Genomic DNA, 14,909 nt, shown 5'->3' with positions numbered 1-14,909 from the left:
TTAGAGGTTTGGCTGCCTGTTGGGAACCAGTTAGCTTTGAGCAGATTTCCATAAATGGAAAGAGCAACTGGAGAGACTAGTACCTTGGTTAAGACTGTGGATGATATGCAGCAGGTGGTAAAACAGTCCCTGGAGTTTTAAATGCTTTCCAAATGAATAGTGTGAAGGCTGAGGCTTTAGCATTTGGTGAATTTTAAGACTTATTTGGGCATTATTTTTCTCCAGTTCAAAGAACTATTTTGGAAGATTCAGTGTAGCTTTTATAAATTTATAGTATGATTTTATGAAATTTTATAAACATTTACATTTAATTCCTTAAGGGCCCATCTTGAGAAAAATCTACTAAATTAGAACTTTATGAATTTAATGAGTTAGGACTTCTGAAATAATCAGTAATTTAAGTCACAATGTAAAATTAATCAGTATGTTTTTGACTTGCCACTTTTCCTGTAAGACCAGTGGGTTATCCAAAATACATGAAATAAATATCTGTGTGCCTTACCAATATGAACAGTGTGAATGGTTGCAGAGTAGTACTTGCTTAGATTGAGGCCCTGGGTCCACAGCAGAGTTCTCCTCCCCCCCCCCCCCCCCCCCAAGCAAACACCTTCACCTTCCTTAGGAACTGTAGCCATAGAAGGTTGGATTAAGGAACTCACCATTTATGCTAATAAGTTTCTTTTGGGAATCACTTTATTTCCACAGCTAATTTGAGGTGAGTATTATTAGTATCCTGTTTGGTGAAAGGCTTGTCTAAGTAGCAGAGACCAGAAACCAAGCTGTGGGACCTGAGAGTACAAACCGCTGCTTGCATGTTTTTCTGTCAGTTGCAATTACAGCAAAGCAGAAAGGAAATGCAAAGAGAAAGATACAAGGACAGTAGAATTAGCAAGGGCCTAATGGAATGAAAAATATTCCAGTAAAAATAGTATAGGTAAAATCCGAGTGAAAGCTAATGAGGTTCTAACAAGACCAAGGTTATTGTGAAGAAAGTTCCTGAATTTTGCTGCTAATGCCCTGCCTAGAGTTTGTTTACTCATCCAGAAGAACCTGGAGATTTGAACTATTTAATATGTTAATGGTGGCTAATTCTGCTAGATATCTCATCCCTATTTTTACTTAGTGGTAACACATCAGAATACATAATTGAGCTCCCAGGATTTAAGTTAATCTATAACCATCCCTTGCCACCCCTATTCCCCCCCCCCCCCCAGCCCCAGTTAGTTTTGGCCTAAAATTGTTGCAGGGTTTGAATTTCAAGGGTCTTTAGTTTTCCTTTGAATATGATGTAGAAACTTCTCATTAGTTTCTAGTTAACTTTACCATGTTTTGTTTTGTTGAGGGTTTCTGTAGATAGTCTAGGCTGGTCTCAAACTAAATCCTCCAGTGCCAGGATTACAGGAGTATAGCACTACACGTGTCTCATTGGTTGTTTTTAAATCAACAATTAGGTTACAAATGATTTTTGTTATTTTAATAAATTTTAAATTATTTCAATAAATATTACAGAGTGATTCACATGGAAGTTAATTTATATTTCAGTGATGTTTTGGTTATCGTATTGTGCTTCATTCATTTTTAATTGAGTAGAAATTATTTTCTCCCCAGTGGAAGCATCAGTCCACAGCAGTAATGCACACTGTACAGATAAGACAATTGAAGCTGCTGAAGCGCTGCTTCATATGGAATCTCCTACCTGCTTGAGAGATTCAAGAAGTCCTGGTATGTGAACCATCCGTTTTTATATTAAACACATCACATTGCTTCATATTAGTATGAAGACTTCCTTTATCTTGTTTAAGACAGGGTTAGGCAGTTCAGCTTAAGGTAGCCCGAAACTCCCTCTGTAGCTCAGGCTGGCCTAGAATTTAGGATCCTCTTGCTTCATCCAGGGATTAGAGTACCTTTTTTCTTAGTGTAAGAATGTTACTATTGAGTATATTATGTATTAATCTTTATTTGTTAAGATCTCATCACAACTTTAAGTATTGTATTTAATTTTTATAATAAATGATACAGAAGGACCCACTATACTCATACAATTTTTTTTTTTTTTTTTTTTTTGGGTCCGGTCGTGGGGCCTGAACTCTGGGCCTGGGTGCTGTCCCTCAGCTCTTCAGCTCAAGGCTAGCACTCTACCACTTGAGCCACAGCACCACTTCCGGCTTTTTTCTTTTTGCTTATGTGGTGCTGAGGAATCGAACCCAGGGTCTCAGGCATGCAAGGCAAGCGCTCTACCACTGAGCCACTTTCCCAGCCCATACTCATACAATTTTTATTAAATAGCTATTTGTGTTGTCCTATTTCCTTAATTCTGGCTAACTTGTAAGTTTTTGCAGTTCTTAAAAGTAGGATAGGCAGTAACTTCTGGAACCATCCATGTTAGATATATACCATACATATACCATTTTCTTCATGCTCCTTTTAGCCCTTGGGTTACCCTTTTGTCCCTTTTTTGACTGACTTCAACAGTTAATTTATACTAATTGTAGTTTGCCTTAATTTTATTTTAATGTTCAAATATTAGTTGTCTTGCTTTATTGGTTGGCCTTTCTTACATGAATTTGCAGTAAATGCCAAGAACATTCAAATTTCTTAATTGGAGTAGGGATCCCATGCATTCAGAAATTATGGCATTATTGTTAGTATATCCATGTTAGTGTATATTAATTATCTAATTTGAAGTAGAAATGTCATATCCTGATGACTCATACATGTTAGAAGCCCGAGGGACAATATTATACAATGTGAATATTAGCAGTGTATTTACTGCTTTAGTGACTTAAGATTGTAACCCCTTTGTAAAACTTCTTAACAATCACAATTAAAAAAAAAAAAAGAACTGGATATTTTCCCCCCAATTGAAAGCAGTTTTACAAGATTCAGTGCAAGAAAATCTTGAAGGAAATTTTTTTTTCATATTTGAAAATAAGCTAAAGGTGCATACTTTTTGTTGAGTATTTGTGAATTTTCCATTTTGTATCACACATCTGTAACCAACTTAAATAATAATGATACATATGTTGAAAATCATTCAAAAGCTATTTTATAATTATTTTCAGATGTTTTGCCAGCTGTCAATTTAGTTTCCCTACAATCCACTTAATAGTATGAAGGGCAGGGGGAACACTCATGGCCTTCAAAATGATTCTCTTGTCCTAGGGCTTGAACCTGGGCCTGGGTGCTGCTCCTGAGCTTATTTTTCCTCAAGGGTAGTGTTCTACCATTTGAGCCACAGCTCTACTTTTGGCTTTTTGGTGGTTAATTGGAGAAAAATATCATGGACTTTTCTGCCCACCTAGCTTTGAACCGTGATCCTTGGATCTTAGTCTCCTGAGTAGTTAGGATTATAGGCATGAGCCACCCAATGCCCAGCCAAGATGGTTTCCTTTATTATCTGTTTTCTTGTTTACCTTAGATCATATTCAGCTCTTTTAGTATTACAGCTTGGTTTCTGTAGTATTAAGTTCTTAGCCTAATTTAATTAGTACATAGTAAGCCTTATATCTTCTAAATATTGAACTACCATATTAGAGACATTAATGGGGTGGGAAATGTTAATTTTTCAACTTTTTTTTATAGTGGAAGTGTTTGTTCCTCCTTGTGTATCAACTCCAGAGTTTATCCATGCTGCTATGAGGCCAGATGTCATTACAGAAACTGTAGTGGAGGTGTCAACTGAAGAGTCTGAGCCAATGGATACCTCTCCTATCCCCACATCTCCAGACAGCCATGAACCAATGAAAAAGAAAAAAGGTGGAGTATATTCATGAATTTCTGAGAAGGCAGACAAATGTTTTTCTGATGTCTTTGTTTTTGGTCCCCATCAAGGGACATAGGAAATAATTTGCTGTCGGTGTAACATTGATGTTAGCTAGTCTCCAAGAAATAACAAATTACGGTGTTTTTTATTTAGTGCTGTAATATGTTAATACTGTTTAAAGAAGATTGCGTTTAAGCCCTGTAGTTTCTTCCCTTACGGTGACCCTTTTGGAACAGGTACAGGTACTGGTCATGTAGCAGACTGTAGAGAGTCCCTGCACATTTGTTACATTCTGCCTCCTAATTTCTGAGCTACACCTGTGTAGTTGGTAACTCTTAAACTGTTCTGTTTGGACTTGATTTTTGTTTCATGAGGCGTGGATTTCATCTCGGTAGGTATGGGGTGGCCTAGACCTCCTCTGGCCTTGCTCTTTCTCTGCCTCAGCTCCTGAGAGCCGATGTTACAGGCTTGTACCTCGGAAGCCAGCTTGACTACTTGAAAGAAATTTTACTCTCTATCTTTCGTAGTCTTAGATTCCCCTTTTTAGGGGACATTTAAAAAAAGCGAATACTCTTCCCTTCTCAGAATGCCAGTAGTGACATCTAGCTTCTTAGTGACACCTGATTTCAGCCTCCTGAGAAGCCAGGATTACAGGCATGAGCCTCCAGTCCGTTCATTCCAGTCTTTACTATCTCTTTCATTGCATTTTAGCGTGAAAATCATCAAGGCAGCAAAGCATAGCTCAGTGGTACAGAGCTTGCCTGGCATTGTGCAAGGCTCAGTTCAGTCTCTAGCACCATTAAAAAGAAAAAGTGAAAGCACAGAGTGCCTTCTTCTATATAACACAGGGATTATATGTGGTTTCCTGTTGTAAAGGTTTGAAAACAAAGAGGTACATATAAATAGTCTTATTTGGGGCTGGGAAGGTGGCTCAGTGGTAGAGTGCTTGCCTTGCATGCATGAGGCCCTGGGTTCAATTCCTCAGCACCACATAAGCAGAAAAAAGCCGGAAGTGGCGCTGTGGCTCAAGTGGTAGAGTGCTCGCCTTGAGCTGAAGAGCTGAGGGACAGCGCCCAGGCCCAGAGTTCAGACCCCATGACCGGACCCAAAAAAAAAAAAAAGTCTTATTTACCTACTGTCCCTTGAAATCTTTGTCATAAAGAACTTTAAAAAGGGCTGGGAATGTGGCTTATTGGTAGAGTGCTTGCCTAGCATGCATGAAGCCCTGGGTTTGATTCCTCAGTAGCACATAAGCAGAAAAAGCCAAAAGTGACACTGTGGCTCAAGTGGTAGAGTGCTAGCCTTGAGCAAAAGAAGTTCTGGGACAGTGCCCAGGCCTTGAGTTTAATCCCCAGGACTGGACAAAAACAAAACAAAACAAAGTAAAAACTTAAAAAATTAATCACTGAAAGGATAAATAATACAATTAATAAATGGGTAAATGAACTGGACAGTTTACATGGCCAGTCACTACATTATAAACTACTGGAGCTTGAATTCAGAGCTTTTGGCTTTTCCTCACTTTTTTCTCACCTCTCTCCCTACCTCCCCCAAGGCTGGAGCTATACCATCTGGGCCACAACTCCAGTTCTGGCCTATTGCTGATTAATTGGAGATAAGTGTTTTTATTTATTGCTCAGCTGACTTTTTTGAACTTCGGTCCAGTCCCAGCTTTAATCTTGAAGATTTTGGTTAGTTGTTGATTGTGGACAGAGTAACATTTGGTTCTTTCTGCCTTTTTTTAATTTCAATTTTAATTTTTTTTTTTTTTTTTTGTGGGAGACGGACTCAAATTCATTATCTGATGCTTCATGCTTATTGGCAGGCACCCTACCACTTGAGCCATGCTTTTAACCCCAGGTGAACTAACATTTGGGTCTGGACTCGGATGTGGATGTCTTTTACAGGTGTTGGCAACGGTGGGGACAGAAGCAGCATTGTAAGAGCTACGCTAGCCCATCACCTACAGTCCGGGTGCTCACCCCTGCCCCACGGACCTCTTTCCAGTGTCAGGGATCCCCGAAGAAGCAGAAATAGATTATTGTTATTTTTAATAGCAGAGCTGCTCTTTTATTTCTATAACCTTTAATACACTGATGTGTGTTATGACTCTAGATTTGGATAGCATACAGTACTTTTGTTTTGGTCTTGGTCCTCGAACTTTAACTTGGAGCTTGGTTGAGCTGTCTTTGAGCTTTGTTGCTCAAAGTTACCACCCTTACCATTTGAGCAACACTATAGACTTTTGGTACTTAATTACAGATAAAAGTCTTGTGGACTTCGCTGCCTGGGGTGGCTTCAAACTGCAATCCTCAGATCTCAGCCTCCCTAGTAGTTAGGATTCTAGTTGTGAGCCACCAATACCTGGCTAGCATTCAGTATTTTAAAAATCTATTTGACTATAGAAACCCTTTTTTCTACTGAAGAATAATGTTCTGAATTTTTCAAGAAAGAAAGGCTATTTTCTAAGAAAATTAAGACGTTTTAGGCTAATCTTCCTTATTCTTTCTCTCTCTTTGTTTTTTATTTATTTATTTATTTTTATTTGGTAGATCATGGGTCTTGAACTCTGGGCTTGGGCACTATCCCTGTGCTCTTCAAGGCGAGAGCCTCAGTCAGTGCCACTTCTGGTTTTCTGGTGGTTAATTGGAGATAAGAGTCTCACGGACTTTCCTGCCCAGGCTTTCCTGCTGGCTTTGGACCGTGATCCTCAGATCTTAGCCTCCTGAGTAGCTAGGATTACAGGCATAAGCCACCAGCTCCTGGCATTCTGTTTTTTTTTTTTCTAATAGGGAGTGTGCTGATCTTATATGATCCTTCCACCTCAGCCTCCCCAGCGGCTGTCCTACAAGCAGACACTTACCATGCTTGCTTAGCTCTTTTTCTTTTTTTAAATGTTTGGTTGTTGGGCCTTTGTTCATGAATTATTAGGTGATAGTGGTGATGTTAATTTTGTTACTGACTTATTTCATACATATAAATATTATTGAATCTGAGAAATTAAGGTCAATTCTAACAGGGAAACCGGTAAACTTGATGTTTTAATTTTTGCCAAGCAGATTTTACTGGTCAGAAGTAGCAGAATGAAATCCTTGATTATATATCTTGTAATAAAAACCTAAGACATTTCAGTGAGTGCGGTAGCTCATGTCTGTAATCTCACCATTCCAGCACTCTAAAGGCTGAGGTAGGAAGATCAGGAGTTTAATGCTAAGCATAATCAACTCACTGTGTTTAAGGCTCCCTTTGGTTCCAAAGTGAGAGTCTAGCAAAAACATACTCTAAATTGAGGTTTTAATGTAGGACATATGAGATAATCCCTGAGTCAGTAATAATAGAGTTAACCTGAAAATGTGATAGGCTCGAACACTCCAACTCCTTTTGTGAGGCTCTCCTCACCTGCCAGTGTTCATCCATCTGACCTTTTCAGACTTAGGCCCTCCGTCGTACAGAGTAGAGCCTTTGCTTTTCCCTTTACTGTGGATGATGATGTGACAGAAATGAGGACAAACAGAAGAGAATGGCAAGCGTTTGAGACATCTAATCACTTGGAAGGTTTTTTTCCCTTACAAATTAAAGTGGGGACATTTAAACACTTGAATTCTGAGTTAACTAGCTTAGAGTAGTACTGTTTAATATTTTTTACTTCCTGTGGACTGAAAGGGCTTCACAGGTTATCCAATCTGCAATAAATAGGAAAAGCTGTACTACAGAAAACTTTGCTAACAGGAGTTGTTTTTATTGTACTAATGTAACGTTAGCAAATGGAAGTTCTGAACATGGACCTAAGGTTAGTAGTAACTGACTTGCTGTGTACGTTGGGATTAGAATTGCCTTATTTTAAAATTGCACATGTGTTGGCTCCTTTTAAGAGCTACTTTTCATATCTACACTGAGTATTTTAGTTCACATATTACTGTCTCTTTAATGAGTAATGTGTTATCAGAGTGCTGATGTTTTGTTTTGCTTTGTTTTGTTTTTCCAATATCTTTTTCAGTTGGCCGTAAACCAAAGACCCAGCAATCACCAATTCCCAATGGGTCTCCTGAGTTAGGAATCAAGAAGAAGCCCAGAGAAGGAAAAGGTAATTAAAGGTTATTTTGGATATGAAATTGTATTTTCTAATTGGGGGCCTTTTTATATTTGTAAAGAAATTATTTCTAGGGCTAGGAAGGTAGTTCAGTGGTAGAGTGCTTGCCTTGTATGCATGAGGCCCTGGGTTCGATTCCTCAGGATCACGTAAGCCAAAAAAGCCGGAAGTGGCGCTGTGGCTCAAGTGGTAGAGCGCTAGCCTTAAGCTGAAGAGCTGAGGGACAGTGCCTAGGCCCAGAATTCAGGCCCACGACCGACCAAAAAAAAGAAAGAAAGAAAGAAATTATTTCTAGTGCAGGCACATGTGAGGAGTTTTATCAGAATGTGTTCAGAGTCTGCAGCTACAGTTGTACCATGCCCTGTATTTAGTGACATCCCCCCATAGAGCCACTTGAATTAAAGGAGGAGATTTGCTTTCTCATACATAATTGTTTAACATGCTTGAATCTGTATGGGAATTGAGGCCAAATTTAACTATCTAGTTTAAAAGTTTCAGAGTCAAAACTTACATTTTTGCTTAATTATGTATATCCTCAGTAAAAATAAAAACTGCAGCAGGTTCTTCCATTCTGTGCTTTCTTAAAGCCCAATAAATTTATAAAAGAGATTGAGTGTTTAGTTAGGCCAGAAAGCTCCACTTCTCGCATTGAGTACTTTTCTAGGGACAGATGATTGCATTTGACACAGACTTCAGATTTTTTTTTTTTTTTTTTGTCTTGTTGGTTGTGGGCCTGAACTCTGGGCCTGGGCGCTGTCCCTCAGCTCTTCAGCTCAAGGCAAGTGCGGCCTTTTCTGCTTACATGGTGCTGAGGAATTGAACCCAGGGCTTCACGTATGCAAGGCAAGCACTCTACTACTGAGCCACCTTCTCAGCCCCCAGATATTTTTATATACTTGTCTCTCTTTGGACATTTCTCATTTCTAATATCTTAGATTTTGTCTTTTAACTTTTGTTGGAAACTTTAGTGTAGTACTAGCAAATGCTAGAAAGCCAAATTGTTGTAAAGTGAAGATTCAAGTTAATGCTAGTTAAGCCTGGATTCAAAATCTAGACATGTTACTTCTGTTGCAAAATAATGATGAGGCATAATCCTTACTTGACAAAGAAAGCTTCCTTTTCTGAGTTTTTCTTTCTTTCTTTTTTTGCCAGTCCTGGGCCTTGAACTCTGGGCCTTGGTGCTATCCCTAAGCTCCTCTGCTCAAGGCTAGCACTCTTGCCACTTGAGCCACAGCACCACTCTTGGTTTGCTCTGTGATTAATTGGAGATAAGAGTCTCACAGAGTTTTCTGCCCGCACTGACATTAAACTGCGATCCTCAAATCTCAGCCTCTTGAGTAGCTAGGATTACAGGGCTGAGCCACTGGCTCAGCCAGGCTTATTTTTCTTTAAATTAGAAGTGAATTGTCAGAGATGGAAGATTGTGTAGAGTATTCAAAGATAATGAATGTTGATAAGGCTAATTAACAAATTGTGTTATACAAAAATTTCCAGGATAAAATTATACAGATGTTTTTGTGTGTGTGTGTTATGTTTGTAGTATTGGTGTTTGAACTTAGGGCCTTGTGCTTGCTAGGCAAATGCTTTACCACTTGAGCTATACCCCCAGCCCTCTGCTCACTTAGTGTACCTACACAAAAGACATCATTATCTCCTTACTATAAACAAAACAAACAAGTTTCAAGCTACATATTTTCTGTACTGTTTGGTCAAAATGATGATGCAGTAGATCCTGACAGATGTTGTAATATTGGGAGGTTGAAGGCCAATCTTTTTAGGTCAGGAGCTGCACACTGGGCTCAACAATGGGTTATTAATGAATGTATTGAATTTTAGGATAAATCTAGAATGGAAAGGTAATGCCGGAGAGAGAGTATCAGTGTTCCAGCTGAAAGAGACCAGGCAGTGATGGCTTGCTTTGGAGGTTTCCCATGCAAGCCCGTGCCTTGTGTCTGGATTTAAGGGTGTATAGTGTACAGAAATGGCGTGGCGACTCATTGGGAGCATATGAATTGTCTTTTTCTTCTCAGGACTCAATTTAAGAAACTGTGCTTCTAGAATAAGATTCTGAGGGAATTAAAAAACCAGCTAGAAAAGCCTAGTGTCTTTTCATGACTAGTCCCCATTAAGAGATTAAATTCTTTACTTGCCCAGATTTCTTCTTTTCTTTTGGTAGGGGAAGGGAGGTAGTACTGGCGATTGAACCCTGGGCCTTGTTCATTCAAGGCAAGCACTCAGCTGCTTGAGCCATGTCCTGAGCTCTTCCGTGTTTGTTTTTCAGTGCTGGGTTTTGAACTCAGGGCTTTGTGCTTGCTATGCTGCAGCCCTTGGGTTTCTATTTGTTTTGTATGTAGGCCAGTCCTGGGGCTTGCACTCAAGGCCTGGGCACTGTACCTGGCCGTGCTTTTGCTCAAGGGTACTGCTCTACCTCTTGAGCCACAGCTCTACTTTTGGCTTTTTAAATAGTTTATTTTAGAAATAAGAGTCTCCCAAACTTTCCTGCCTGGGCTGGTTTGCAACTGTGATTCTTAGATCTCAGCTTCCTGAGTGGCTAGGATTATAGGCCTGAGCTACCTGATGCTAGCTGTTGTTTTTTTGAGATGGGGTCTCAAATGCATTCTGCCTGGACACAAGAGCCTGGCTTGACCCCAGGCAGGTCTCCCTATAGCTAGAGTAACAAGTGTTTGCCATCGTGTGCAACTTGTCACTGAGAAGGGATCTTACCTGGGCTGACCTTGAACTTTGGTCTTTCCATCCTCAATTTCTCAAGTAGACAGGATTATAAGAGTAAGCCACCAGTAGCCAGTTTGCATTTGGTTTTTGAGACAAACTTTCTCTGTCTTTGCCAGGACTGGCCTCAAATTCTTGCTCCTCTTACCTCTACTTCCCAAGTAGCTGGGATTACATGCATGAGCCACCACTCTGGCCGAAGCTTAGATACACACACATGGACTGTTTCCACCACTCTGGCCGAAGCTTAGATACACACACATGGACTTTTTTTTTTTTTTTTAATTAGCTTACATTAGTTGTAGATGGGTGGGGGTGGGCAGGATTTCATGGTTACATTTATCCTGGCACTCTGTCACCTGAGCCACAGCTTCACTTCTAGCTTTTTGCAGGTTAACTAGAGATAGGCTTCCTTGGAGTCTTCAGATCTCAGCCTCCTAAGTAGCTAGGATTGCAGGTGTGGGCTACAAGCACCCAACAAGTGTCTGTTTTTTGTTTTTTGTTTTTAATAGACAGTGATACTCTCTTTTTTGTCGGTCATGGGCTTGAACTCTGGGTCTGGGCGCTGTCCCTCAGCTCTTCAGCTCAAGGCTAGCGCTCACCTCTTGAGTTACAGCGCCACTTCTGGCTTTTTCTGCTTATATAGTGCTGAGGAATGGAACCCAGGGCCTCATGCATGTGAGGCAAGCACTCTACCACTGAGCCACCTTCCCACTCCTACTTATCTTACTTTACTGCAAACAAAGTAGAAAGAGATTAAGAATTTAGAGAAAAATCTGTTTACAGAGGCCATACATTTTATTGATATATTTATGTATATTTATTAGCAGTCCAAAGGAAGATGGTTAGATTGCTTCAAGGATGGAAAGCAGTTAGAACGAAGGCATAGACCTTAGAGTGTGACCCTAGGGAATTAAAGAAAAGTATATGCCAGAATGTTTCACACGTTGCATTGGATATTGCTGTACTGTATTATTACAACTCAGTACCTTATAATAAGCTTCATGTTGAATTTGGGCTTAAAAGTATAATAAAGGTCCAAAGTAATTTAACTTAGTTCAGATCTGTGATAATAAATGTGATTGTATTTAACTGAATTAAGTCTTGTGCCTTTGCCTTGAAAGAACTCACAATCTAGAAGGTGGCAGTACCTTCTACTAAACCCAAGACCTCTCTTAGTGTGTTAACTGGAAACTGTAAAAGCCAGCATATAAGTATAATGAGCATTTTTGTTATAAAAAGATTTGCTCTTAAATTGTCAATAAATTGGGGCTGGGAAGGTGGCTCAGTGGTAGAGCGCTTGCCTTGCATGCATGAGGCCCTGGGTTCAATTCCTCAGCACCACATAAGCAAAAAGAAAAAAGCCGGAAGTGGCGCTGTGGCTCAAGTGGTAGAGCCCTAGCCTTGAGCTGAAGAGCTGAGGGACAGCGCCCAGGCCCAGAGTTCAGGCCCCATGACCGGACCCCCCCCCCCAAAAAAAATTGTCAACAGATTTTAAAATGATACATGTCTACTGTTGTTTTTAAAGGAAACACGACCTATCTATGGGAGTTTCTTTTAGATCTACTTCAAGATAAAAATACTTGTCCCCGGTATATTAAGTGGACTCAAAGAGAGAAAGGCATCTTTAAGCTTGTGGACTCGAAAGCTGTGTCTAAGCTCTGGGGGAAACATAAGAACAAGCCAGACATGAACTACGAGACCATGGGACGGGCCTTGAGGTGAGCTCTCAAATACAGCGCACGCGGCTCTTCAGGTTGTCTGGTAGACAGCGAAAGAGCATGACTGCAGTTCAGCAGTATTGAAAAGTGCTTTAAAATGTTTTTTAAATTTTTTACAAAATGTGATTTTGGTTCTTAGGATTCTTCCTGAGAAATTATTAAATTGTTGCCTTAAAAAATCTAACTCAAAGCCGGGCGCTGGTGGCTCACGCCTGTAATCCTAGCTACACAGGAGGCTGAGATCTGAGGATCGCGGTTCAAAGCCAGCCCGGGCAGGAGAGACCGTGAGACTCCTATCTCCAATAAACCACCAGAAAACCGGAAGTGGCGCTGTAGCTCAAGTGGTAGAGCGCTCGTCTTGAGCTGAAGAGCTGAGGGACAGCGCCCAGGCCCAGAGTTCAAGCCCCACGACCGACCAAAAAAAAAAAAAAAAATCTAACTCAAATGAAATAGTTCTTAAAATTATTTCTGTTTTTGATTCCTGTGAATGTTATGAATGGATTTGTCTTGATATGAAAAAGTCTTCCAAGTTTTGTCAGTTGGAAAAATCTGTAACTTTGGTTGTAGTGGACCATGGTAAAGGGGTTTGCACACTGGGTTTCATGTGGCAGTATTCACGTATTCCACAGGTTTCAGTAAATCATTCTGTCTGTACATTGTTTTCTGTAAGAACGGGAATAAGCTGTGTATAGTGGTGCATACCTATAATCCCAGCACTTGGGATGTAGAGCAGGAGGATTTAAAATTGGAGTCTGTCAGGGGCTGGGAATGTGGCTCGGTGGGAGAATGCTTGCCTAGCATGCATGAAGCCCATGGGTTCAGTTCCTCAGTTCCACATACACAGAAAAAGCCAAAAATGTTGCTATGGCTCAAATGATGAGTGCTAGTTTTGAGCAAAAGAAACTCAGGGACAGTGCCCAGGCCTTGAGTTCAAGGCACAGGTCTGGCAAAATAAATAAATAAATAAACAAACAAATAAAAAATTGGAGGGTGGCCTGGGCTACCTTGTGAGACTGTTAAAAGCCAAAGCAATGAAGAGAATTAACAGGAGCTACGTGACTTTTATATATTCCTGAGTCATGAAAGCCTTTGGCACTGCATTCCAGATGCATTGCCTTTCAACAGACTCAGAGCAGTAAGAGCTCTTTCCTAATCTCAAATGTGAATCAATGCTTCTGGTAGTATTTGCTCTATGTGGGCTTTTGTTTTGGTGGGGGAGAGGGAGGCATAATACACTGGATTCATTTAATAATGTTTTCCTTTCCAGATACTACTACCAAAGGGGAATTCTTGCAAAAGTGGAAGGACAGAGACTTGTGTATCAGTTCAAAGACATGCCGAAAAACATAGTGGTCATAGATGATGACAAGAATGAGCCCTGCAGTGAAGAGTTAGCAGCTGCTGCGGATGAGAAGTCGTTAGAACGAGTGTCGCTGTCGGCAGAAAGTCTCCTGAAAGCGGCGACTTCTGTTCGAGGTGGAAAAAGCTCCTCTTCTATAAACTGCTCCCGGGCAGAGAAGGGCGTGGCTAGAGTGGTGAACCTCACTTCTCCTGGGCCAGATGCTTCGTCCAGGTCCCCCACCACCACTGCATCTCTACCAGCAGCCGCAGCTCCAAGGTAACCGGGGCAAACCATTCAGCAGAGCGTGTTGACTTTTGAGTTTTCGTTTGTGTTTCAAAATAGCTTGGTGGTAAAGCTGAAATGTTTTTTTTCCCCCTAAACACACACATTTTAAGAATCCACCATTGTCAGGACTTGGAAAAGTGCTTGATCTTTTCAATGTATATTGTGCTGTTGAAGTAGATGTTATGACTAAGCTGAATTTGGTTTTTATGTTTTTAAAGGTTGACTTCAATGTGTTTTGTATGTGCTGGTACTGGGGTTCAAACTCTGATTTGGCTTTTTTGCTCAAGGCTGTCATTCTGCCACTTAAGCTACACCTGAACTTCCTGCTTGCTACTGGTTAATTGGAGATAAGAGTTTTAGGTAATTTTCTGCCCAGGCTGACTTCCAATCATGATTGTCGGATTTCGGTTTCCTGAGTCGTTAGGATTACAGGTGTGAGCCATCAGGACCCAACTTAATGTGAGGTTTTCAATGTTTGCGTCATGGTATTTTATATTGTAAGTTTCAGTCGTTATTCGTACATCTATACAAGTTTGTGAGCACTAGTTTTATGCATTTTAGGTTATTATTATTATTTGGTCTGGTCGTGGAGCCTGAACTCTGGGCCTGGGCGCTGTCCCTCAGCTCTTCAGCTCAAGGCTAGCGCTCTACCACTTGAGCCACAGCGCCACTTCTGGCTTTTTTTTTTTTTTCTGCTTATGTGGTGCTGAGGAAGCGAACCCCAGGGCCTCAGGCCTGCAAGGCAAGCGCTCTACCACGGAGCCACCTTCCCAGCCCATATTATTATTATTATATCCCAGCCCATATTATTATTATTATTATTATTATTATTATTATTATTATTATTATTACTACTACTACTACTACTACTACAACTGCTGCTATTATTATTATTTTGGGTTTGGTCAGTTGTAGGGCTTGAAGTCAGGGCCTGGGTGCAGTCTCTGAGCTTTTTTGCTCAAGGCTAATGCTCTGCCC

The 14,909-nt window shown here is 40.5% G+C and overlaps 1 protein-coding gene across 8 annotated transcripts in view; it reads left to right on the top strand.

Annotated features, from left to right (window-relative positions):
- Elf2 (E74 like ETS transcription factor 2) overlaps positions 1-14,909 on the top strand; it is a 73,918-nt gene that overhangs the window by 56,177 nt on the left and 2,832 nt on the right. For 7 of the 8 annotated variants that reach the window (XM_070022101.1, XM_070022103.1, XM_070022102.1 and 4 more), the window contains 5 exons: positions 1,609-1,722; positions 3,583-3,756; positions 7,761-7,847; positions 12,112-12,304; positions 13,572-13,922. In XM_070022101.1, coding sequence (XP_069878202.1) covers positions 1,609-1,722; positions 3,583-3,756; positions 7,761-7,847; positions 12,112-12,304; positions 13,572-13,922 — 919 coding nt within the window. The remainder of the gene's footprint in view (positions 1-1,608; positions 1,723-3,582; positions 3,757-7,760; positions 7,848-12,111; positions 12,305-13,571; positions 13,923-14,909) is intronic. The other variant, XM_070022104.1, reaches the window with a different exon arrangement.

This window comes from Dipodomys merriami, unplaced genomic scaffold, assembly GCF_024711535.1.
Source record: "Dipodomys merriami isolate MVZ:Mamm:240054 unplaced genomic scaffold, mDipMer1.0.p SCAF_15, whole genome shotgun sequence".
Lineage (NCBI taxonomy): Eukaryota > Metazoa > Chordata > Mammalia > Rodentia > Heteromyidae > Dipodomys > Dipodomys merriami.
The sequence above is the reverse complement of the archived record's forward strand: the minus strand, read 5'-3'. Positions and strand labels throughout refer to the sequence as shown.